At 41.3% G+C, this 26,746-nt stretch overlaps 2 protein-coding genes across 2 annotated transcripts; one reads left to right on the top strand and one right to left on the bottom strand.

The window, feature by feature from the left end:
- The first annotated feature begins 845 nt into the window (after nucleotides 1-845).
- Nucleotides 846-11,054, top strand: LOC309642178 (pre-mRNA-splicing factor SYF2-like). Its single transcript, XM_082423329.1, is given in 8 exon segments — nucleotides 846-3,391; nucleotides 3,607-3,717; nucleotides 6,726-6,804; nucleotides 6,807-6,847; nucleotides 7,431-7,548; nucleotides 7,656-7,746; nucleotides 8,595-8,693; nucleotides 10,005-11,054. Coding segments are annotated over 8 exon segments (1,050 nt in total). The 5' UTR covers nucleotides 846-3,046; the 3' UTR covers nucleotides 10,171-11,054.
- A 3,132-nt stretch (nucleotides 11,055-14,186) lies between these two features.
- On the bottom strand, nucleotides 14,187-18,049 carry RSRP1 (arginine and serine rich protein 1). Its single transcript, XM_082423332.1, has 5 exons — nucleotides 17,875-18,049; nucleotides 17,038-17,632; nucleotides 16,480-16,631; nucleotides 15,211-15,294; nucleotides 14,187-14,657 (listed from the first exon to the last, which is right to left on the bottom strand). Exons 2-5 carry the CDS (start codon nucleotides 17,570-17,572, stop codon nucleotides 14,520-14,522), a joined length of 909 nt encoding a protein of 302 aa, XP_082279458.1. The 5' UTR covers nucleotides 17,573-17,632; nucleotides 17,875-18,049; the 3' UTR covers nucleotides 14,187-14,519.
- Between the last annotated feature and the right edge of the window lie 8,697 nt (nucleotides 18,050-26,746).

The following is a 26,746-nucleotide window of genomic DNA, read 5'->3' as shown; positions in this document are numbered from 1 at the left end:
CCCTGACTACGTTGTCTCGCGTAGGCCCTTAGTACTGTCGTATGGTACCATTTTCATTCTCTTTAATATATGTAAGATATATTTCTCGTCTGTTCGTTTTCTTTTTCCCCCAACGACGTTGTAAACTGCAGGAGAGCAGGACCCGTCCCATCCTGTTCGTTCTTCCGTGTTCAGCGGTGAAACTGCGCCAGAATTAATAATAGTGCTAAAGTTATTAATATAATTCAGTAAGGTGCTGGATACAAGAGAAATACATGAAAATAATTTTTTTCTTCACTAAAACCATTAATTAGATGTGGAAATGAAAAAGTAATCCCCCAAATGAAAAGATACCTGGGTATAAGATTTAAACAGTAATATGAAGAAAAATATGAAATAATTTAAAGTACAAAGAAATTAAATTTCAGTAGTGATGAAGCATTTTCTGGTTGGAAGACAATAGAAAAATGTAATATCACAAAAGGGTATCTCAAATGAGTATAAATGTAATATTACTCCATCAATCTCAGTGGGTTTTTTTTCTTTTGGAACTGTAAAATATTGTGACAAAAATCTAAAAGTTCAGTGAAACACTATCGGTGAGCCTGTGAAGTGTTACCAGCCAGGGTTCTTGGACTCTTTAATCAATAGAAATTGATGAGGCCAGATGAGGAATTCAAGCAAGGCTTGAATTGGGACTCTTGCTGTAGCAGGAGGGAGTGAAAACAAGTAACAGGTGCCCTTGTTAGCTCCCTGAGGGAGTGGTGGAGATGGGGCACGCTAGCTGGTCCTTTTAAATGGTAGGGGCGGATCCATGGGTTGGGCGGGAGGGTTGGCTTAGGTGGTCTGCCCACCTGATTTGTGGTGCTGTGCGCAGGGATCATGCTGCAGTAAACTGCTTTTGCTCCTGACATCTCAGAAGTGGCAGTTGGGTTTTGGGCCTTTTTGTATTGTGTGGTTCATAATTTGCCCCAACTGCTCATGTACTCAGTTATTTTTAGTCCCTTATTGTTTCCTTGTGGTCCCAGGTCCCAGCCTGTCTCAGTAGGACTGAAAATTGGTACAACCCTTAGGGAGAGCAATTTGGCAATATCTATAAAAATTACAAAGACATCTAATCTTTGACCCAGCTATCTGGGAATTTATCCTACAGGTACAATTGCACAGGCATAAACTGACTTATGTACAAGGTTGTTCATTTCAGTTTTTTGTAAAAGCAAAAAATTGGAAACAACTCAAATGTCTGTCAGTAGAAGACCGGTTAAATACATTATGGTACATTCGGGGGAAGCTGTAAAAAGGAATGGGGCAGGGAATTCTCTGGCGGTCCAGTGGTTAGGACACTGTACTTCCAATGCAGGGGGCATGGGTTCAATCCCTGGTCGGGGATCTAGGATCCCACAAGCCACGCGGCACAGCCAAAATAAATAAATAAATAAATAAGGAATGGGGCAGCTCTGTATACTAATTTGGAAAGTTCTCCAAAGTATACTAAATGAAAAATGCAAGGTACAGAACTGTGTATATGGTTATAGTATGCTATATTTAGGAGGCAATGGGCAGGGTTAGGGTTACTAAGAACATATTTTTGCTTTGCAAGAAGCTAATATAAGTGATAATCTGGGGGGATTTACTATATATATACATATATACTTCGAATCATATAAATATATTTCCAAATCCAAAATTAAAAATTAATTTTTACACAAACAGCCAAGAGTATTTTTGGGGGAAAAAAAACTGAGAAGGAACTTATCTTACTAGGAATTAAAACTTAATAAGAGGCTTCAGTAAAAACACTTGCACAGAAAATGACACATAATCGGAACAAAATAAGGTCATGGGTTTGGTCCCCATATGGGCCACCAAAAAAAAAAAAAAAAAAAGGAACAGAATAGAAAGTTCACAAGTGGATTTAGTGGGAAAGTGATGCTTTCTAGAATAGAAGAGAATAAATGGTCAGGATATCTATTCCCTGACTGGATTATGGGTTGGCTGCATTTCTTGAGTCACATCTTCTGTCTGAAGACTTTCTCCTATCCTATCCTTCATTCTTCTCTTTAGGATTAAGGGTAGCAATGGCTCCCCCTTGTTGCTAGCCCTGGAATGCTTCACTCTTTTGTTGGTTTCTCTTAACCCAGTCTACAATTTTGTAAACAGTCCCTTTATTAAACTCTCCTTAATTACTTGGTTTGAGTATGTAGGGCTTTGACGGATAAAATATTTTTACAAACCGTGTAATTCTGGTTAAGTGATCATACTGAAAATAACGGACATTTCTGTATTCCTAAAGAATAAAAATACGTGTTACGACTGCTCTGTCAAATCATCCATAATATAGAAAAAATATAAGCTTATGACTGCTAGATTTGCTGCTTTCATAGTTGTTAAGAAACTTGTCTCATTTAAATTAACTGCACTAAACAGTTAATTCCACGCTGATTTAATTACATTTATGTAGGCACCACAAAGAAGAAAGTATGAAAAGCTGTAACAGGGGAAACTGACCCTTAAGGTGGTGAAGGTTAGGGTTTCCCTGAAGAAAGACATTTAAGGACATCTTAGGAGGAGGACACACCTAATCCCAACTGGTATATTGGTCATTTGCCATGGGCCAGGCACAAGTCACAAATATTTCACAAATATTGTCGAATTTGTCCTCAAACTACTCTGTGCCATGGGTATTGTCTTATTATTTATTTTTCATAGATGAGGAACCAAAGAATAGACGAGTTAAATAGAGAATGGTTATACAGTTCATTAATGAATGGACAGATATACGAAGAATGGTGTCCTATGCAGAATTTTGAGAAGAAAGTCAAAATCTCACATTAATCCAAGAAATCTTTCTGCATCTCGGAGATGCTTGAGGAAGAGATCCCAAATACCCTCAGTCAATTTGTTCCTTTCTTCATTCAAACCGTTCGGGGCACAGGGAATCCGCTGTGCACAAGACAGAAATAGATCTTGTTCTCTTGGAGCTTCCGTTGTACCGGGCGTTGTACCGCCACGCAAAGATTAAGATAGGATGGTATGATGGTGACTGTAGGCCTACTTTGGTCACTTGATGGGCACAATCTGTGCTCTGGGTTGCTTTCTCACACTTTTGGTGGCGTTTTCTTCCTTTTACCCCTCTTCCGCCAGCAACACGCTCAGACGATTCCGCCGCGCTTCCCTGGTTCTCCACTCAGTGCGCCTGCGCCCAAGCCTGGCCCAATCGGATATAGCCCAAGGCTGTATCGAGGGCGGGATTGGTTCCTCAGCTGGGGAAGCAGAAAGGGGCGGGGCTTTATCCCGAAACCTGTGCTGCTGTTTGACGGAAGTGAGCTGGAGACTCGGAAAAGTTGTTGTCGCAGGAAGTCTGGGGGAAAAACGCTACCGGGTGATGGCGGCAAAGGCTAAGGCAGAGGAGGTGGGTGGGGCTGGTCTTGCCCAGCTGTTGGGAGTGTAGGGGCGTTTGCGGCTAGACGAAGAGGCGGTGCCAGGGAGTCAGAGAGGGGGCCGCAGACACTGTGGGGTCGGGGTCGGCGGTGAGGGCGCCCGGCCTGTCGGGAACCGCGGGGAATCACCTGGGCCGTCCGGGAAGAAGCCGAACCGGCCCCGCCTCCAGCTTGTCCTCCACCGCAGGTGCCGGTGGACGGCGCAGAGGAGCAGCATACCCCTGCGGCGGCCGAGGAGTTGGCTGCCCAGAAGCGCGAACAGAGACTGCGCAAATTCCGGGAGCTGCACCTGAAGCGGGTGAGTCGCCCCAGAAGCCAGCTGAGACCTGTCACGTGGCCAGGCCCGTGCGCGTTTGTGGAGGGACGAGGAAGCCGCACCAGCGCGTGTGACAGACCTGCAGAGCTGCATGAAAGTTCGATACCGGTGGTTCGCAACCTGGCATCACACCGAAGTCACTCTGAGAACTTTTAAAAGCTAGACATGCTTAGGCCTCACTTCCAGGGTGTCTGATTTGATCAGTTTCTAAACACAGACATTGTTATTTTTTTAAGCATCCTCTCCCCGCACCCTCCTCTCAGCTCAAGTGATTCTGTCAAACCTTTCTTTTTATGGAGGGGGATACCGTGGACCAGAAATGGAAAGTAACTTGTCTGTTGTCACCCAGCAAGTTGGCGTCATTCATCCAGAAACAGCCCCTCCCCTAATGGCCTCTAGTGTGCTATAGCCAACTATCAACGGATGGTGTGGATACAGCGGTAAATATGGTAAGGCTTCTGCCCAGTTATGGAGGCAGATCCGTAACCAATAACTACTTCACGACTTGGTAAATGGTATGTTAGAGGAAGGAACAAAGTGCCTCAGAAGTGCGGAGAAGAAGACTGACAACTAGAGACATTATTGTAAAAAAAAAGGAGGCCAGATGATATGTGAAGAAGCAATGATATAATTCAAACATCCCCCTTTTGCAATCTTTAATGAGTCACTGGATCACAGTAAGTGGCTGTGAACATCACAAAAAGGATAAAATCAGAGATTATATGTCTCCTGATAGAAGTATGTAGCACCAGTTTCATATAAGTAGACTTGCTAAAAATAAATCTAACCTGAATTGGGGACTTCCCTGGTGGTCCAGTGGTAAAGAATCTGCCTTAAAATGCAGGGGATGCGGGTTCAATCCCTGGTCGGGGAACCAAGATCCCACATCCCACATGCCACGGGGCAACTAAGCCTGCGTGCCACAACTACTGAACTTGCGCACCTCAACTACAGCCCGTGTGCCGCAAACTACAGAGCCCCCGCGCTCTGGAACCCACATGCCACAACTAGAGAAGAGAAAACCCACACGCCACAACTAGAGAAGAGAAAACCCACACGACACTAGAGAGAAGCCTGCGCGCCACAACGAAAGATCCTGCATGCTTCAACGAAGATTCCGCGTGCCGCAACTAAGACCCGACACAGCCAAAAATAAAATTAAATAAATAAATAATAAATCTTAAAAAAAAATAAATCTAACCTGAATTGGATGAAGCCACTAGATCTACCGACCAATTTACAGGAAATACAGGGGTCAAAAAATACGTTATGGGACATTATAGGGAGGCAACTAGCAGATACCACTTTGGGAAACAATAGGACAGTCAACACAGTCATTTTCACACTCCTCAAAAAAGCAATGGATAAAAAAGATGGAAAAGGAAACTATACATTAAATAAACCTTAAGAGGTGTACATACATATTGACTAATCGCAACATCTGGGACTCGTCTGAATTCCAATTCAAACAAACTGTAAAAATAATAATGAGGGCTTCCCTGGTGGCGCAGTGGCTGAGAATCTGCCTGCCAGTGCAGGGGACACGGGTTCGAGCCTTGGTCTGGGAAGATCCCACATGCCGCGGAGCAGCTAGGCCTGTGAGCCACAACTACTGAGCCTGCACGTCTGGAGCTTGTGCTCTGCAACGAGAGAGGCTGCACTAGTGAGAGGCCAGGGCACCGCGATGAAGAGTGGCCCCCACTCGCCGCAACTAGAGAAAGCCCTTGCACAGAAACGAAGACCCAACACGGCCAAAAATAAATGAATAAATAAATAAATAATAAAAATAAAGGAATTCCTTTAAAATAATAATAATAATAATGAACACTTATGAGACCATCAGGAAAATGTGAACACTGACAAGATATTTGATAATAAGGAATTATTTGGGGAGTGTGCTGATGGTATTGTGGTTAAAGAGATACTACAATATTATAGGTGGAAAAGAAAACCAGCTAGAAATCAGGAAATTTGGGTTCTTGGCCTAACTCTGCCACTAACTCTGTCACCTAAAACTTTCTGGACTTCATAGATAATAGGAGAATTAGATTGTAGTCCTTCTCATACCACCTTCATGGTTTATACTGTAAGTGTGACCACCTGTCCACTTGCTCAGTGTTTTTATTTTTTTAATGTATTTTATTTTTGGCTGCGTTGGCTGTTCGTTGCTGCACATGGGTTTTCTCTAGTTGTGGCGAGCGGGGGCTACTCTTTGTTGCGGTGTGCAGGCTTCTCATTGCGGTGGTTTCTCTTGTTGCAGAGCATGGGCTCTAGCCACGCGGGCTCTAGAGCGCAGGCTCAGTAGTTGTGGTGCACGGGCTTCGTTGCTCTGCGGCATGTGGGATCTTCCCGGACCAGGGCTCGATCCCGTGTCTCCTGCATTGGCGGGCGGATTCCTAACCACTGTGCCACCAGGGAATGCCCCCTCTGTTTTTAAAGGGAGACTAAAGGAGGTGTTAAAGATAGGTGTTTTTAGAGGTGTTAAAACTGAAACTTTGTCTTCAACCCAATCTGAATTTAAAAAGGAATGAGAAATGGAATCACTTTCTCAGTATGTGACTGTGTCATTCAGTAGTATCTAAAATCATCTCAAGGACCTCTGTACAGTAGAACTCATAGTTTGGGAAATGCTGTTTCAATCCAATCCTAAGCGACTTGCTTACATCACACAGCCAGGGAGTAGTCAAATCAGTATATTTCTCAGGCCTTCTTACTCCCAAACTATTGCTCTTTCCATCTTTATCACATGGTTCCTTGAAGGCAGTAAAATAATACTTAAAGGTATAGGTATTGGTGTTTACCTCTCTTCCCCCTACATGAAATCTCTTCAGTACAAACACACTCGCACACAAACTTCTCCAGTGGCTCCCTTCCTTTCAGGATAAAATCCATCTAAGTCCATTTTCGATGGCCTACCATACAAGAAGATAGATAACATTTATTTGGATTTGTTTCCATACCTCTGCTGACAAACTGTGTCCTGGTGGTAGAATGAAGCTCGAAAATTAAATCACCAGGAAGTTGTGGAGGAAGATAAAAGACTTAAATTACCTGCAAATTGGGAAGCTAAGCTCGTTTGGAATGGGAATTGCAGGAAGAAGAAAAGAAAAAATTAAGTGCACTCCTGCCACCTTCATAAGCTGTGTATTCAAATATTATATTGTGTTTTGTTGAGGTGGTATATTGCATGGTAGTTAAGCATTAAGCATTCCAGCTCTGGTTTCCTCATCTGTACCTTAGAGAGTTGTGAGAATAAAATATGTAAGACATTTACAACACTGCCTGGCACATAATTACAGCCACATAATGGATATTAGGGTAAAAGGTTAAGCTACAGTAACAAAAGCTCCAACAATAAGAAAAGATAAAGCTCACGAGTCTCTCCTGTATCAGTTCCCAGTTGAGCAGCCCGTCACCTGGCCTGATGCAGCTGCAAGGGACGTTGAGAAATGGGCGGCCATGAGCCCAGAAAGGAGGGGAGAAAGGATTTTGATGGACACCTAATGTGTCCCCCACAGCTATTTTTGGTGTCAGTTTTATAGATGTATTATTTCTTACAGATACAGCAGATTCCACAATTTTCTTTGTAAACTGGCCACTTTACTGTCTTGATGGCAGTCTTTAGGCCTTTGATTTGAAAGGAATTAAGGAATTGTATAAGGCAATAAAGCTAATGTTTTTTCCCCTCGTTTTAGGAATGTACAGCAAGAGGGGAAGACTATAAGAAAGTGAAGTTGCTAGAGATCAGTGCAGAAGATGCAGAAAGATGGGAGAGGAAAAAGAGGAGGAAAAACCCCAATCTGGGATTTTCAGGTAAAAATAGCTTTTACTTTATTGAATGGGCCTATTAATAGCTCATTTAACAAGTCTAATAATGCCCCACCCAACATCTAAAATAGTATGGGTTCTTATTTTTTCAGATTATGCTGCTGCCCAATTACACCAGTATCATAGGTTGACAAAGCAGATCAGACCTGACATGGAAACATATGAGAGACTGAGAGAAAAGCAGTAAGTTGATGTGATTTAAAAGCATACATTATGTATGTTACTGGAAGGCCTTGAATTTAAGAGTGCTGATTCTGGAGCTTTGCTTCCTGGCCTCGGGTCCTGGCTCCACCACTTAGTAGCTGTGTCACACAATTTTTCTCTGTTTCCTCATCTGTAAATAGGGAATAACAACAGTGCCCACCTCACAGGGTTATTATCAAGATTAAATAAATTCATACAATGCCCTCAATCAGTGCTTGGCACATAGAAAGCACTGTATATGTATTGGCTATTATTTATCATGATTATTACTGTTGCTATTACCCTTATCCACAGGTAAGGGACACAGTAATACTTTCTTTCATCATGCACGGTAAACAATGCTAAACTGCACTCCTTACCTAATTATGTAAGACAGGTACTGTGCTAAAGATCAAGACTGTTTTAATAGTGATAGTGTAGAGAGTGGAGAGGGCTGTAAATTGTGCCCTCAATTGAGCATGTTACTAAGCTCTCCCACTGTATGAACTTCGTTAATTCCATTAACCTGTGGTCCTCAGCCAACTCATTTGGGCTTTGGAGGTTTTTTTTTGTTTTTGTTTTTTTTTTGGCCACGCAGCATGCAGGATCTTAGTTCCAGATCAGGGATCGAACCCACGCCCCCTGCAGTGGAAGCATGGAGTTTTAACCACTGGACTGCCAGGGAAGTCCCAGGAGTAGATATTTCTTAAATATCTTTTTTTTGGTCTGAATTCTATTTCTTTGCAATCAAATATCTCAAAGTTTTCCACTTTTGACGACTAAACATTGTCCAGTTCTGAAGGTATAGGATCTTTTTTCGTGTTACTCACCACTTCACTCTTTTTCAGTGGAGAGGAGTTCTACCCAACATCTAACAGTCTTCTTCATGGAACACATGTGCCTTCCACAGAGGAAATTGATAGGATGGTCGTAGACTTGGAAAAGCAGTAAGTACTACAAATGCAGCCTAAAGTTTTAGTAGTGATTCATGCTTTATAACAAAATTAACTATATGGTCTTGAAGTGTAGCACCTGGATTGAAGTTAAGGAACATTTGAATTATTAGTATGAAGAATGGTCCCATTCACCACCACTTTTATATGTGTGGGGTTTTTTTTTAACATTTTTATTGGAGTATAATTGCTTTACAATGTGTTAGTTTCTGCTGTATAAAAAAGTGAATCAGCTATATGTATACATATATCCCATATTCCCTCCCTCTTGCGTCTCCCTCCCACCCTTGCTCTCCCACCCTTCTAGGTGGTCACAAAGCATCAAGCTGATCTCCCTGTGCTATGCAGCTGCTTCCCACTAGCTATTTTACATTTGGTAGTGTATATATTTCAGTGCTACTCTCTCACTTCGTCCCAGCTTACCCTCCCCCCACCCCACTCCCCTCCTCAAGTCCATTCTCTACGTGTGTCTTTATTCCTGTCCTGCCCCTAGGTTCATCAGAACCATTTTTTTTTAGATTCCATGTATGTGTATTAGCATGCAGTATTTTTTCTTTCTGACTGACTTCGCTCTGTATGACAAACACTAGGTCCATCCACCTCAAATAACTCAAATTTCGTTTCATTTTATGGCTGAGTAGAATTCCATTGTATATATGTGCCACGTCTTCTTTATCCATTCATCTGTCGATGGATACTTACGTTGCTTATATGTGTTTTGAATGGGGTTATACTAGGCAGAATCTAGAGTACGTGTAAAAATTCTCTCAACGTAATATATCACCACTCATATTTCAGCGTGAACCTGGGTAATTTCCCAAACTTCAGACCAGATCATCTGATGATACTGTTAACTTACAAGATTAAATTCAAGGAGAATGCTCATTGAACATATATCCTTGTAGGATGCTTCCTAAAGATATTGCTTTCAGTCTTAACTATTAAGAACAAAAAGGAGGGACTTCCCTGGTGGCACAGTGGTTAAGAATCCACCTGCCAATGCAGGGGACATGGGTTCGATCCCTGGTCCGAGAAGATCCCACATGCCGCAGAGCAACTAAGCCCGCGAGCCACAACTACTGAAGCCCGTGGTCCTAGAGCCCATGCTCTGCAACAAGAGGAGCCACCGCAATGAGAAGCCCGTGCACCACAATGAAGAGTAGCCCCTGCTCACCGCAACCAGAGAAAAGGCCGCGCACGGCAACAAGGACCCAACACAGCCAAAAATAAATAAATAAATAAATTTATTTTTAAAAAAAGAAAAGGAAAGCAGCTTTGAATTCTGTATATTTGTTTCCGTTACAGAATTGAAAAACGAGACAAATACAGCCGGAGACGTCCTTATAATGATGATGCAGATATTGACTACATTAATGAAAGGAATGCTAAATTCAACATGAAGGCAGAAAGATTCTATGGGAAATATACAGCTGAAATTAAACAAAACTTGGAAAGAGGAACAGCTGTCTAATCTCCTTCAGGAACTGTTCTGACTGCCAAATTGTACCAGTAAATCAGGACTCTTTCCTTTTATAATTTGTAAAGACATGTTTTACAAATCTGTGTATTTTCATACTTATATATTTATTATTCATTTGTTTTAGAAAAATGTCTTGTATTTCTGTGTTTAAAGTGTGTGCTTAATGTGTGCACTCTGCTAGGCTTAAAATCCTTAGATACGAACACAAGTCATCATCGTGCTGAAATCTGTCATACATTTGACTTGACCTGGAGTTGAACTTGGGAGCCTCAGAGGTGAGATGCTAAATTGGCACTAATTCTTCTTATAAGCTATGGTAGGTAGTGAAAGGAAGGCAGTGGTCACTGGAAATTCAACCTAATCCCTCCCTGCTCCAAGAGGTCACAATTAGCAGGTGCTTGCCTGTCCCATGTTCTATCCCATAGCCCAGGTCCATTTATGGGGCAAGCATAGAGGGTGGGAGACTGATTCTCCAATAGCATTTTACAAATATGCCATCCTTCAAAAAGCAAATATCCCTTGGAAGAAGGTAAGTTAAAACACTTGGTGAAAGTATTATTAAAATACACATAATACAATCTTTTTTTTTTAAAGGCTAACTGGAATTCTAACCTTATTTCAACTGTAACTAAAAAATTAGGATATGTGATTTTAGTAGTAATTATGGGAAACAGACGATAGAAAACCTGAAGTCAGGAGTATCCCATGAAAGTGAAGGTTATTTGTGCCATGTTATGTGAATAAAAACATGCCTAGGATTGAGATCAGTATAAGCTGGGCACACTTATTGATCAATGAGTAGGAAGCTCTGATTTAGCTAATGACGGGCTTATAAAGATGGTAATATAAATGCTAATAAAGGTATATTCAATGTACTGTGAATAGGGAAATTTTAACATTGTGGTACAGTCATACAACTATAGAATGAGACAGATCTAACATGAATAGATGCTCTTACCTATATAAAGAGAGGTTTGTACAGGCATAGAAAAAAAATCCAGGATGTGCACCATACTATTTACAGTGATTGCTCCTAGGGAATGGGAACAGAGGTGGTAATTTTACTTATTTTTTAAAATAATTTGACACAGATAACACACCCATGCTGCCCAATCTTATCAAGAGTAGTAACATGCCAGTAGTTTTTTCTTCTCCTATATTTTCAAAGAAACATTTAATAATACCTTTCTATTAAGGGAAAAGGAGGGGAGGGAAAAATTAATAGGTCTTCAAAGACATCATACTGACTTGGGTTTAAAGGACAAATAAGACTTCCCCAGAGGAGAAAAGCACTCCCAATAGCCAACCAAAAAAAAGATGTCAGTATGATCTGAAGACTACTCTGAAGGTGACTAGGTGGATGGTAAAAGCCACTAATTCAAACAGGCAATACTGTAATAAGCTCAGTATAGGAAAAGTTCATTTTGAAGAGCTGAGGCAAGCATTGGAAACTAGAGTTCAGAAATTGATACTCTTCAGTTAGTAGATGGTAGTTAAAGGCAGAGTGGAGGAAATTAGCAAAAGAGCTTGTAGAGGGAGTAGGCTAAGGATAGAATCCTAACAGTGGGCAAAGGACAGAAAGCCACTGTAGGTAATGGAAGAGGTCAAAGAACAGAAGACAAATGCATGGAAATCTCTGCCTGAATGACAGAAAAATTTGAGAAAGGACTCCATAAAGAAATAGTGAAAAGTGAGCCCTCATAAGAACAAGTTTTATTTTGCTAGGTAAGCTTAATAAGTGCTTCAGCAAAGAAAACCAAAGGACAGCATGCTGTGGTTAGTTCAGTAATCATGGCTTCTCTAGAAAAAAAGCAAAGCATTACACACCTGAACCTACAATCTAGGGCTGTGCTTTCCAAAATGGTAGCCACCCACCGTTATGTGACTAGTGATCATCTGAAATGTGACTAGGGCAAATTGAGGTGTGCTTTAAGTGTAACATACACACTGAATCACACCACCTACCCAAAAAAAGTAAAATATCACTTTTCTACATTATATGTTTAACTATTTTAACATCTACTGGGGTAAAAAACGAATTCACCTTTTTACTTTTCATTGAAGCTCTCCTTTCTATTGGACAGCACTAAATCTAGTCTCTTGGTACAATTTCTCACTGTCAGCGCCTGCTTGCTATATTGTCCACGGGTTATGTAATGACGTGGTATCACACCTGGGCAACTGCATCCCACTTATGTAATGACAGGCAGTCTGGGAATAGGCACGAGTTATCTTCTGTGTTACAAAGCCTAGGAGAGACTGAACCCAGTTGTCCTGGCCACACCCAAACAACAAGGTCAGGTTAGACAAGGACTGACAGGACTTCATGGGGTGATTATGAAAAAAAAAAAAAGGAGAAAGTGTACATTCTTTTCAGGATACTGGGTAGTAAAAAGAAAATGAACTAATAAAGAAAGAAAATAGGCAAGTCTCAAGGCCAAAGGAAAAGACCACTGTAGAAGTGAAATCTCAGAAGTGGCACATATCCATAGTAACTAGCCAAACCTCTTACATAAGGTCATAATCAAAGCAGGTGCTTTTCTGTTACCAGCTAAGTGAAGGTGAAAATGATCTTAGCATTATGTCATCAATTCATGCAGAAGTCTCCCTTACAAGGATATCCTTGAGTTCTATAACTTTACTATAGTAATAGAAATTATATGTCCAGGAATGTATATATCCAAGTCTAAATTTGTACATTTAAATTTTTCATAGGGTCAAATTTAAGAGCAGCTCTTATCCAATACAATGTTCTACCATAGAAGTATTCTATTATCTGCACTTTCCAGTAAGTGGTTACTTAAAATTCAGTTCCTCAGTCATACTAGCCAACTTCTCAAGTGGTCAATAGCCACAGTGGCTGGTGGCTGTCTTAATGAGAAATGCAGGTAAAATACTGGACAGCACAGCTTTAGTTAATACAGTATTACATTCCACTTCAGGATTCTTCACCATCTTTTTGAAGTCAACTTCTACTTACAAATTTAGGACTTAAGCCTGCTCATCTATTATCTGATTTCTGGGTGTTTGTCTTTTCCCAGGTTTTTTGTCTTGCCTCTAATATTCTCCTCATCCTATTCTCTAACTTGTTATCCCTGCCTATTGGAAGTCTATTTCATTATTTCCCAAACTAAAGAGTCTGTTCAAAATTATGGCAAGATTCCAAGGAGTAGAAAAAGAAAAACATTCAAGCAATCAATAGTACCCACCCCCATCACTAAAATAAAACCTCATGCATGTTTCTGGTCTACTACGATTTTTATTTTTTGCTTAGGTTCTAGCAAGACATGTTTTGTTGCTAAAGCCTAGCACATAGGCAAAATAAATTCATTAAGCTGGCATTTTACGTTTAATCCAAACATTTGATCTATTAAGTCAAATTAACACTTGGAGAGACCATCTAAAACTGGCTTAAATCTTCCTAGTTTTGTTATCCACTAGTATGTATTAACAGGCAAAACCACAAAAATCCATAATCAGCTAACGTTTAAACCAACTGCCCAGACCTTTCAGTTAAGTGTAACATTCATCTCTAAATTTTTATGTGCTTAGTTAAGGTCTTTCCCAGCTAGAGTAAGAAGCAATGAAGAATTTCAAATCAATGAATACTTTTTAAAACATAATAAGAAAAAAATGCAACGAAACCTCTGATTTTATAGCCCAATGAGGCATTCTGTTTCAACCCTTCTCTGGCTGAGTTTCCTGCCGTGAAGCTCAATTCTTCCAGGACAACACTATGCCAGTATTCTCTTAAGTCTTAGGCCAAACTTCCCAAATTTTAATGATTATCTACATCAACCGGGAGTACTTTACAAATCAGCTTCTAATTCAGTTCTGGGGTAGATGTGAGATTCAGCATTTCTCACAAACTCTCAGGTAAGATCACTGAGCCCTATGCTGTCAGTCCACGGATTTGGATCTGGGATTAGCAAGGCTTTAAACAAGAGATACCACCTCATTCTTCGTCATTAAATAAAAACCCATTATGTAAAATATACACAATAAAAACAAATGATAAAAACAAATTTATTAACAAAATATATACAACACAAACAGTTCAATTACTGTTTGTCTTAAAAATTTCACTTCTACATAACCAATCCATATTATATAAAACATTTACAAGTATATATACAAGAATGCCACCTGTGCGTAACCTCTGGTCCATTTGTGCTATCTCCTATCTGCAACAGAAATCTAAAATGTTAATATTTAAATATTAAGTATTTACATCTTTCTGTGTTGTCATCTGTAATTGCAACAATTATCACTAAATGGTTCAAAGGAATGGAATAATGCTGGAAACAAACTCGCAAAAAAACAGTGCATTTCAGGCAACCTTAGCTATTGATGTTCTTTTCGACAGGTATCCACAGTCCATATGGACTTTTCTTCATATCTATTTTTGGGGATCCTGAAGAGGTCTCTTCAGCAGTAGCTTTAGCTGATTTCTGAAGCAATGGCTTTGCTACAGAATTCTGTAAGGGAACAAGTTCTTAAGTCAGCTTTCCAAACAAATATTATTATACATATTTAAAATATTTGTTTTTTACAAAATACATTAAATAATTCCATGTAAGACTAGAACTTAAAAAAAGACACCAACCAAATAAATGCAAAGCCACGGACCGCACTTGCAACTTGATTTAATCAAATCAGACATATGCAAGGCACACTGCAATAGTGAAGTATTAAAAATAGTTTTGAAATTTTGTTTATTAAGCCCTTAGCTGATTTTAAAATATTCTGAGACTTGTTTTTTGAATATTTTAACAGTTAAAAAGGATAATGGGAATAGTTAAAAGGAGGACAAAATATTGAGACTGAGAATGTAGATATTAGATAGGAGCCCATTATATTGGTCACTTGTAAGAACCATACAAAAAAAATTTGTTTAATTCTATTTATTTAGTGGCTTAGTAGGCCTCGAATTATCAGCATAAAAACAATGAACCAACAAAAATAAAAACCCACATAACAGAATTATGTTTAAGGCCAGTTTTTGAGTGGCCAATGCTTAGATATACTTACATTAGAGCTAAAAGCTATGCTTTTCTGCTGGGAAGACTTCTTGTTGGGATTTTCTGTTTCATCTTCTATTAACTTATCCGACGGCTAGACAGGTAAGAGAAAGTAAATTTTAAAAAACCATACCCTAATAGGTATAAAAAGCAGCCCAATTGTATTACAAATTCACTTGTAGAGACACAAATCAAGTTGGATGTAACCAAATAGTTAACATCCTAAAATAAACCACATAGTACTCTGTTGAGTTTTCCCCATAACAAAACTGATTCAATGATAGGCTTAAGACACTCTTCCCCATAAAGCAGTATTGTATCCCCCTGATGCAAATTCAAGTAACTTTGAAAGTCAAGTCATACCAGAAAACACCTAGTTTCAAAGAACTATGGCATTTGCCCATCCAGTTGGGCACCTAACCGTCTGAAAAAGCGACTAAGATCTTTTTTGTCCACCACAATACTTAGGCAAACCCACATCTGGGTCTGAATGACAGGAGATAACCCATCTTTCCTATGTTAACTGAGTGTTACCAATTCCTAACTACCTTAAACCTTTAAGCTATGAATTTTATGCTGCACATTTCTGGAGAATTGTAGTAAACTTATCTGCAAGTGAAGCAGGCCTCTTCTTCTGTAATCTCTCAAAACATCTGGAATATATTGCATATATTATGAAAGGGACATCTATATCAGATGCCCCACCATTACAAAGTACACTTTTGTTTAGTTTCATACCTGTCCCAAATTCTAGCATGCACAGGGATCTACCAACAAAAAACTAAGCTTTCAGTGTGTCAACATAAACTTCAAATTAGTTAAACCTCTGATGCTTTTGCCCATGTATCAATTACCAACAGATTTTCTTCATCAATGTCTGGAGACCACATTCATGATTTCTATAAGACAGAAATAAAGCAGATAAACTATACTGTATGTTGAGTACAGAATCTGTGGGAACATAATGCTGCAAATGAGCGCTACAGATAAATACTCCGTAAAAAACTAGCTAGAAAAACGTGGTAACTACATAGAAATCACCAAAGTACCAGCTAAAATTATGAAAGTAATTAGTACTGTGTCAACTGAAAATAAAGTTCATTAGTCTCCCATTTTCACAGGGGGAGACTATCTAGTATTGTCAGATCTGTTATTTTAAATTATATTTAGCTAGCCTTTCCAGGAAGCAGTCTAAGGCAAATCAAATAAAAATGGCTAATCAGATCTTTCTGGTAGTAGTTTTCTGAAGATTTTGTTTGGATAAATCTAAAATACTTACCTCAGACTTTGCACCATTATTCAGTACAGCTGTTCCACGGTTGGTTTCTTTAGATACAGAAACAGTTCTGAGACTAGCTGGCAAGTCAAAGTTGGCTGTTCCTAATGCTTTTGCGGCATTGGCTTTTGCTATTTCTAACAGCTCCATTCGATCTACAAAAGAAACACAAAATGTTCATTTATCCTGTAGTATTTCTCCAGAAAACTCAAAAATCACAAACTATGTTTGTGCTTTTAAACTATTAATATCCAGACGTGTACACGGTACTTCCACATGTAAGATATATTTCTACTGATGGAAAAACAACTCTACTTATTTTGCTGAGAAAAACAAGCATCCCTAAATAACAAGTAAAAACACAGGGTGGGTAAATAACTGACTCCCTGACAATTTCAAGGCTCCACCCAGAACCGCCCTCCACCAAGCCATTTAACGTGCACAGCGTTAATCCCAAGGGGAAAGCATGCCGTCCATTTTAAAACTGGGCGCCCACTACAGTGTAGTTTTAACTATTAACCTACTGGAGTCCTTCCTCTTTCCCCCAACGCCTCGACTCACCCTTCTCACTCAGACGAAATGGGGTTGGGCTCCGCGACCTGGTCCGGGATCGCCCCCTCCAGCCTCTGCGCTCCTCCGGGTAGACGGTGCAGCCGAAGCCGTAGTAACGGCGGTCCCGCGCGAAGGCGTAGGCCCTCCGGTAAGGCGAGCGGCCGCGGGAGCGGGGGCGGCTGAGGGACCGGTAGGACCTCCTGGAGGAGCCGTGGTGCCTCTCCCGGTACCGGCGGCTGCCGGGGCGCGAGCGGCTCCGCGAGTAGGAGCGCGAGTGGCTCCGCGAGTAGGAGCGCGAGTAGCGCCGGTACCTCCTTCGGTGGCGCCTTCGGGAGCGAGACCTCGACCTGCTCCTCCGCCGGGGCGCGCTGCGGCTGCGGCTCCGCGACCACGACCGACTCCAGACGATGGATCGGGACGGAGAGCTCCGGGGAGAGCGGCTCCCGGACGCTGAGGACAGCCGGCTGGACGGGCCCGACCGCGACGACGAGGGGGAGACCTTGTGCGGCGAGCCCGGCCACAGGTCGTTCACGTAGCTGGACATCTCGGACGGTAACTTCCGAGCTTCCTTTTCTTCGACCACCCCTGCCCGAAAATTCAGTTCCTAAAAACAAACGAGAGAAAACAAAACAGAAGTGAAGTCCCGAAGTGAGCCGCGCGGGCAGCCTCAGGCTCAGAAAAAAACGAGCCTCCCGGCCTCCGGAACTCCGGGCTGTGGCGCCGCCTGCTGCCGGCCTTCCCGCCCCGCCACCGTTTCCGTCCACGCCCCGCGGGGCCCACAGGGCCCCGGCTACGCTCGCCTTGAGGTAACCGACCGCAGGGCCACCCCGTCACCAGAAAACCCACCACGGGCCGTCGACGCCTCACTCAAGGAGAGAAAGGCCCAACGGACGCTTTCCTTCTGAAGTTAAGGACGAAGAGAGGCTTTTCGCTGCTTCTCCTGAACGGCGGACTCAACCTCCACCTCCGTCGTCCAACGTCCAAAAGCGAACTGAATGGGGGCGCGGCAGACGTGTCGAAAAGACCAGAAGCTGGCGCCCGGCGCCTGCGCAGAGACGTTGCGTGGTGGGCGTGGCTCCCCTCTCGTCCAACCGCCGCTCCCCTCCTCTCTCCACCCCGAGCCCCACCCTCCGCCTCACCCAATGGCCTCCAGGATGCGCATGCGCGCCCTAGCACGGAAGAGGGGTGGGGGAAGCCGCCGCTCCATCCGGGTAGCAGCCTGTGGCTATTTGGTGTTCTTGGCTGAAACCGGGTGAAAATGAGGTGGCTTCGCGCCGGCTACACGGGACTCTGGGACTGTGCGCCTGGCCTATGTTAACTGGGTCGTTGCCTCCCCTTCGGGCTGTGCCTCCCTGGACCCTTCTTGGCCACTTCCTCCTGACCCGTGTCCGGCCGGCGGGCCGCCTTCCCCGAGACGTCACAGGATGCCTGTCAATGCATTATCTTAGAAAACGTTTTTCACTCCCGTGTTTTGGCTAGGAAAAGTCAGAAAGGTGGAGACAGAATGCAAAGGGCACTCATAGCTGACCTTTAAGTTAGTCTAAAGGTTCAGAATGACGTCTGAGATGTCTATTCTGAGGACAGTGTTCTTGGTGCTAAGGATTAAACAATGGTGACTGTTTTATTTCCAGGGATTTATAAGTAGGATACATTTTAGACATATTTATTGTTGTTAATAAAGCATGACAATTGCCTTGAAATAATTTTTCATCGAATGAACTAACCACTTATGTAAGGAGAATTAGTCCTATGAGCTGCTTTGCAAGTCAATGCCGCTTTGCAGGCATTTTTACAAAAGCTACTTTCTTGGGAGGGAGATACGAAATCACTTATCCTGGATCATATAGGGTGGGCCTAATCTAATCACCTGAGAGATTAAAAGCGCGAGAAGAATTCCACATTTTATTGCTGCTTCTGAAATGTGGGGTCTCCACAGGACCCCTGAGAGACGTCTAGGAGCTAAGGATGGCTCCCAGCTGGCAGCACCAAGGAAACAGAGATCTCAGTCCTATGACCTCAGAAGTGAATTCCTCCAACACCTGAAGGAGCAGTGCTGGGGATTCTCCCCTAGGTTTACGAAAAGAATGCACTCGCTGCCCTGCTGACACCTTGACTTTACCTCAGTGAGACGTCTCACCTACAGAACTGTCAGGTAATAAGTTGGGACTGATTTAAGCCACTAAGTCTGTGGCTCTTTGTTACTGAAGCAATAGAAAACGAATACATTCACCAAAATTTTATAGCTTTTTTCCATACACATCTTGTACTTGTCTTGCTAGGTGTATTCTAAAATATTTTGATGGTACTTGTGGCTTGCAAATAGTATCCTTCTGAGGCAGGAGATAGATGAGCCCCAGGCTGAACAGTTTCTCCCCTGTGGACAGAAACTCCATAATAGCAGAAACTCCATAAAAGCAGGATGATGGAGGAGGCTGGGCCCTGCCCAGAAAAGAGATAAAAGACCACGTATTCCTCATTCTTGAAGTCAAGGAGACTTCACCGACTACACATGCACAGAAAGGCTCCTTGGAGATCAAAAAGGGAGGGGGCGCCACCTCATAGCAAGTGATGCCAACTACCCATAGGCCTCTTCACTAGAATCCATCTTGGCTAAGAGACGCACACGCACACAGGGGAGGATAGTGAGAGGTACCAAATACAGACTTAGAACCAGGCAAAGCAAGATGATTGGTCAAAGGAAACCCGGAGGAAATGCCCCATAAAAGTGATTCAGAGTGCCAGGAGGGCAAGACTCTCTCTCTGAGCCTGCATGTGTGTCTATCCGCACGTACTGTAGTCTTTTTCCTCCTAATAAACAGTTTACTTGCTTCACTACTTTCCGTCTCCATGTGGAAATTCATTTCTACACAGCTGATGGGCCAGGGCCTTGTCCCGGGCCACTGGTCCCCTGTGGTCTAGTGGTTAGGATTCGGTGCTCTCACTGCCACTGCCCAACCTCAGTCTCTGGCCGGGAACCGAAATCCTGTTACAAGCCACTGCAGGCCAAGGCCACTGGAGATCACGTTTTGTTAAAGGTTCACTTTGTTTTATGTGTTTTTGAAAGGTACACAACATCTAGTTAGGTGAATAACACCTACCTGAGTGTTTACACCAAGTATGAAAGATTTTGTTATTCGATAGGTAAATTCAACCCATTTACATTTATTGGAGTAACTGCAATATTGATCTTATCTTTTCCATTGTTGCCTATTATTTATTTTATAATACTTTGCTTTTTTCACTTCTTCCCATTTTATTTTGCCAGCCTAATCAAGTATCTCTTTCTTCCTCCTGCTGTTCATTTAGAGGTTCTGCAATGCTTCATCATACCATTAATGCTTTAAGGGTTATCTTTTTAGCGCTGTGAAACATATTTTAACCTGTTCCTCCTCCCCCATATCTCCTTCCATAAATATTTATAGAATGTTTACTGTATTAGATGGTGTAGGATAGGTTAAGAAAAATTTAGTAGTCCTTTCCCCTACCAAAATTAAATTTTTTCATTAATTTTAATGACAGCTAATTTTGTGACAGGTGAGGAAATCCGAAGATATATAAAGTAAAAGCTAATAATCCATTCCCTAGAAGTATGGAATCCTCTAAAAGAGGTCCCCATTCTTCTTCCCCATAACTTAGAAGTAACCAATGTTAACATTTTCAAACTCTTTCAAATATACAAGCATATGGTATTTTTTATGAATATGGGCTCATTCTAAACAAACTGATTTGAAACTTGTTCTTACAGTCAATATCCTTTAAGACAAACCATTTAGATCTAATTTATTTCCAATCAGCTATCTAATATTCCATTGTCTAGAAAAGTCAGAAATTAATCTTTTATCCCTTGTTGCTTATTCATGGACATTCATGTGGTATCCAGTTTTTCCACCACTAAAAACTATGCCTTGGAACCAAAGTCAGAGTCCAAAAACATAAGAACAGTTGCAGAGGGGAGCTCCCCCACTGGCTCTTAATACATGGCTTCAAGGTCAACAGAGCCATGTCCAGTATACAACTTGGAGCAGCTGATTGCAATGAAGACTCCAGCACTACTGGAGGAGTTACCTCCAAAGTACCTGAGATAGTAGCTCAGGAAGTAAGCTTAGCTCTCTCAGATGACAGGATAAGACGAACTTGCAACCATGGAGCTCATCTAGAGAGTGAGAGCTGCAAAGAGGAATTCTGACACAGAAGACATATTCATTGATCTTAGATCAGAGATGAGTTGAGATGAGACATCTCTGTTGTTAGAGCTGCTATAGAATCATTAGCTACAGTCAACCAGTGCAGCATTCAAGGCAGTTAACACAAAGATCAATAAACTCCAGCCTGATGTGACGTTCCTGTCTTCCAAGAGGTCCCAAGGAACTCCTGCCATTGGTTCAAACATCACCCCACGTGGGCTCGCCGCTCCACTGCCTGTGATCACTGAGCCTCACTATAACTAGGCTGTTATTCCTACTGCTCCTTCGGATGACTGTTTCTTGGGTTGGTAGCTCTGGCATGGAAATACCAGGCTTGCAATGCTATTCAGGAGGCACCCCTCAATGTAGCAGCTTGACACAGCTGTTTCCTGCCATGAAGACTTATCACAGGAGGATGTTATCTACAGTATCACCATGGAAGCTGACCACCGTGTCCCCATTGCAGCCACCATCGAGAGGTGTTAGGAAGTCTCCTGTACCATGTCATTTGGCTTTTGGGTGTCTACTCAGAAGCCAGGAGAAGCAAGCAAATAGCACACAAATCCAGATGTGTACCTGTCAATAGCATTCCCAATAACCCACAAAAGTGGTGTCATTACAATATAAGGACTGATCGGTGCCTCTGCCTAACTAAGAATGTGACATTTTTGTCCATGCCTAATGGCCACCTGTATTGCTTGTTTGAGGATTGCTCTACTCTGCACAGCAATATAACTCTTCAGTGCACACCTTTGCTCACTAGAGCGCTGCTCCTCAATCAGACGAGCCGTCTCGGCCATACCCGCCTGAACTTCAGAGGAACCATAACTAACTGTACGTCTGTGGATTATACGACCTGCACAAGGAAGTTGACTTCAGTAAAGGCACAGTCAGAGGCAATGTAATAATGAGAATATCAATGGGTCCAGAATAGAAAAAGGAGAAATACTGCACAAGGCTACACTATTGATTCTGTTAAGAGACTTCCTTTTCAAAGGATATACGTCATGCAATCTACTCTGTGTCCTGCTCCCTCAAGTTTCTCACAGCCTTTACTTGACCATACTCAATTTTTGCAACCTTGGCTCAACAACCAAATAATCACAGATATTATCTCATGAGACTCAGCACTTGTCTTGCCCTATGTAAAGATAAACTATTCTGTCCTCAATCTAACAACAGGTGAGCTTTGCTTCAAGGTACAATGCAATGCAACTGTGATGTTTTACCAATGGAACAGGATCTCATACAGCAATTTGTCTCCCATAGGCAAAGGACCATACATATCAGCCAGTTTGGCCAATAAGACAAATATGCTCCAGGTAGCCAGAACTAGCCATCGCCCCCATGTTCAATAACGATTTCATCAAACCCCATTAATGGATAAACTTTTACTGGGAGACTTCCATCAGGACCTTATAGCAAGCTTTCAGGTGCTGGATACTTTGTATTATGCGATTGGACCTAAATCTGATTTCTCTGGAATGTTCTATGCATCTCATGATGAGTCCACCCACCTGAATATTTTTTAATGACATACTGGGTTACCTGCATTTGCTTTCCTCAACCCACCAGTCTGGCTTGGAGATTTGACCTCTTGGGCAGCCTGGCTTGGTGGGATATTATACATTATAATGCTTGCAACTTTACTAGGAGCCAGAGTCACACTTTAAGCCACTTTAAGTACTGGTACTTTTATTGTTATATGATAAAGTCTCAAAAGTGGGATTTCTGGGTTAAAGTTATTGTGTGATTTAATATATTGCCATATTGCTTTCCAAAAAGCAACAATGTCTTGAGAGAAAGCCTTTCTGATCCCACAGACCAGTTAATTTTCCCCAGTATAGGTTATCCTATTTTCCTGTGCCTCATATTTTTAGCATTTATCACAACTGTAATAACGTTTTAATTCATTTTGTAATGTGTCATTTTCCTGCTAGAATATGAACTACATAAGGACAGGCTTGTTTTTATTGTACCCCAGTATTCCAGACAGTACATGGCATATGGAAGGCACTCAGTTGATGTTTACTGAATAAGCAAATGGCATAGACTCTCAAATAAATCTTGAAGGGCAGGCAGAGGGAAAGGAAGGAAATATTTTATTTTATTTTATTTATTTATTGGCCACACCGCGCGGCTTGCAGGATCTTAGTTCCCCAACCAGGGATCGAACCCAGGCCCACGGCAGTAAAAGCACCAAGTCCTAACCACTGGACCGCCAGGGAATTCTGGAAAAAACCGGAATGTTTTAGACAGGAACAAAGTTCTTAGCAAAATGTTAGAAATAGAATTGCCCATTTTATAATTTGGGGACAGAAAACAAACCAGCTTGGCTAGAGCAACGAGTTTGTGGTGCGGAATTTTGGAAGATCAAGCTGGAGATGTAGAATTGGGGCAGATTATGGGGAACCATGAATGTGAACATCTGCTTATCAAGCAGCAGGGTCCTAGTTTGTCAGGAATACTGAATCTACCTTTCAAAAGCTGACTGAATACACTGAGATGGTAAATAGCTTTACTTGATTGGAAGGAAGAAAACACTTGCAGGATTTGGGGAATAGGGTTCAAAAGGCTTTTAACCCTAACATATGCTCCCCTTAAACAGACACCTAAAACAGTCAGCTATACTATAAAAATGCATAATCTCACACCTTATTATGCGCTATAGAATGCAATGATAAAATACTGCCCATAATGAACACCTTTAGCTTCCTTTCTATAACTTTCAGAATCCTCTGTCCTGAGAACAAAGTCATTCACTAAAGGAATTTTAAACTATTTTTCCTTGACATTCTGTGAAAATGTTTTGATTAAAAGTACAGAAAACAACAGGGCATAGTTGACATCGACAATAGCAGTTTCCATGGGTTACTGGGAATGAAAACCAGACTGGAATAGACTCAAGAAAAAAAAAAAAATAAGAAAAGAGGATGTCAAGATAGTAGGTTTGGGCAAATTAGAGGAGTTTTTTAATTGAGATATAATGTACATAGCAAAACATTCATCCTTTTAAAGTATACAACTCAATGGTTTTTAGTATACTCACAAGGTTGTGTAACCATAACCACTAATTCCAGAACTTTTTCATCCCCCAAAAAGAAACTCCTTACCCATTGGCAACATGCGTCATTCTCCTCAGTCCTTTGCAACCACTGATCTACTTTCTGTCTCTATGGATTTGCCTATTATGGATATTTCATATAAAAGGAATCCTACAACATGTGGTCTTTTGTGTGTGGCTTCCTTCACCTGGCATGTTTTAAGAGTTCAGCCCTGTTGTAGCATGCATCCATACTTCATCCCTTTTTATGGCTAAATGATATTCCACTGTATGCATATACCACACTTTGTTTATCCATTCACTGGTTGATGGACATTTGGGTTGTTTCTATTTTTTGGCTATTATGAATAATGCTGCTGTGAACATCCATGTACAAGTTTTTGTGTGAACAAATGTCTTCGGTTCTCTTGGGTACATTGCTGGAGTGGATTGCTGGGTCATTTGATAACACTATGTTTAACTTTTTGTGGGACTGTCAAACTGTTTTTCACAGTGACGGCACCATTTTATATTCCTACCAGGCAAGTATGAGGTTTCTAATTTCTCTACATCCTTGCCAACACTTTTCCTTTAAAAAAAATTATAATCATCATAGTGGATATAAATTTAGAGAGTTTTGCTGTAAAGAGAAGCAAAGAATTGGGCTGGTGGCTAGAGAGGGTGGTTCTATCAAGGTTTTTTTGTTTGTGTTTTTTATTTTAAGATGGGATATATTATAGCATGTTTGTATACTGATGGTAATAATCTAGTAGAGAGGGGGAAATGGGTTATGTAGGAGAGAGATTGTACAGTTGTGGAGCCATGTTCTTGAGTAGGAGAGAGGGTAGGTCCAGAGGACAAGTGGAAGAGTTGGCCTTACATGGGAGCACAGACAGTTTACCCAATATGGTGGTGCTGTGGTCTGAATGTTTGTGCCCAAGTTCATATATTGAAATCTAATCCCCAAGGTGATTAAATTAGGAGGTGGGGCCCTTGGAGGTGATTAGGTTATGAGGGTGGGGCTTCATGATTGGGATTAGTGCCCTTATAAAAGGAACCCTGGAGAGATTCCTCATCTTTTCTACCATGTGAGGACACAGCAAGAAGTCAGCAGTCTGCAACCCATAAGAAGCCCTTTTCCAGAACCTGACCATATTGGCACCCTGATCTTGAACTTCCAGCTTTCAGAAATGTGAGAAATGAACTTTTGTTTAAGCCCCCCAGTCTGTGGTACTTTGTTATAGCAGCCCGAATGGACTAAAGCAGGTGGGAAGGCAGAGCAGGAGTACAAATGAAGGTAAGATGATAGCTTGGTGGTGAGCACTTGTGGAAATCCCTTTGTGATTTTTACCCCAGTGAAATGAGCAGCTGAGACTGAGGAGGGGGAGGAGATATTAAAGATCTGAAGAGAAAGAAGAAGGTCCAATGTAATCTTTTAGGATGAAATTGACTAGATAGAGTAGGACAGCTAGGCATCACTTGAAGTTAGTGATCATGAGTTCAAAAGAAGACCAGTCAGTACTATTTTTTTCTCCAACATCTGATCTTCTCTTACTATAGAGGTTTTCAGTATTTAAATGAATGAAAAATAAAGTGAGTTAATACTGAGTTTATGTTGCATGCACAAAGAGAAATGCTTTATGCCAGATTTTATTTAAATTAAAGACCACATAAGAGCAAAGAATAGCATACCTTAGTTCAATTTTTCTGATCGAGGTAATTAGATTAAACAAGGATTTCATTTTAGTACATTTATTTCTCTTGAGGATGACGTTGCTCAATAAAGAAGGATTTAAAACTGACAACTAGTTTTGAATCTGTCCATCTACATGTTATTTTCAGAAAAGGAGGAAACTAGAAGTAAACGGTAGCTGTAGGATCTGGTATTCTCTAGAAATTTCTTTCTAAAATTCTGAACTGTACTTGATTATTCATTAATTCATTCAACAAGCATTTTCTCCATATATCCTTTTTTTACCAGTTACAGGAAAAACAAAACTAAATTAAACATGATTCCTAACTCGAAGTACATCAGTGAAAGTGGCGAGTCCTAACCACTGAACCGCCAGGGAATTCTTGAGGCAAATATACTTTTATTTGAGCCAATTCTTTTAGAGAACTTGGTCCTATGTAGCATCACATAAAATTAGCACTGATAATTAGAAAATGTTATGAAATTTGGAAAATAAAAAGCTCAAACATTAATAAGTTTAATACATTATATATAAAGTCTTTCTGGCAGGGCTTCTACTTTTTTTTTAACAGTAAACATGCTCATAAAGACCATTTTGTATATATGTGCCACATCTTCTTTATCCATTCATCTGTCAATGGACACTTAGGTTGCTTCCATGTCCTGGCTATTGTAAATAGAGCTGCAATGAACATTGTGGTACATGACTCTTCTTTTTTTTTTTTTTTTTTTTAAATCTAAGTAAATCTTGAGGCTGATAGACCTGTTTGGGCCTGGTCTTGGGTTTGGGGGAGGGGA

The sequence above is a fragment of the Balaenoptera physalus genome (assembly GCF_965194825.1).
Source record: "Balaenoptera physalus genome assembly, chromosome: 1".
Classification (NCBI taxonomy): Eukaryota; Metazoa; Chordata; class Mammalia; order Artiodactyla; family Balaenopteridae; genus Balaenoptera; species Balaenoptera physalus.
Note: the sequence above shows the minus strand (reverse complement) of the source record. Positions and strands in the feature narration are given on the sequence as shown.

What these genes read in the sequence shown, in the direction of transcription:
- RSRP1 (XM_082423332.1), bottom strand. Translation starts at nt 17,572, where the DNA reads ATGTCCAGCTACGTGAACGACCTGTGGCCGGGCTCGCCGCACAAGGTC. An exon ending in ATTTCGTCTGAGTGAGAAGG is followed by an intron (nt 16,632 to 17,037) that starts GTGAGTCGAGGC and finishes TTTCTTTTGTAG; the next exon opens with ATCGAATGGAGCTGTTAGAA. An exon ending in GCATAGCTTTTAGCTCTAAT is followed by an intron (nt 14,658 to 15,210) that starts GTAAGTATATCT and finishes GTTCCCTTACAG; the next exon opens with AATTCTGTAGCAAAGCCATT.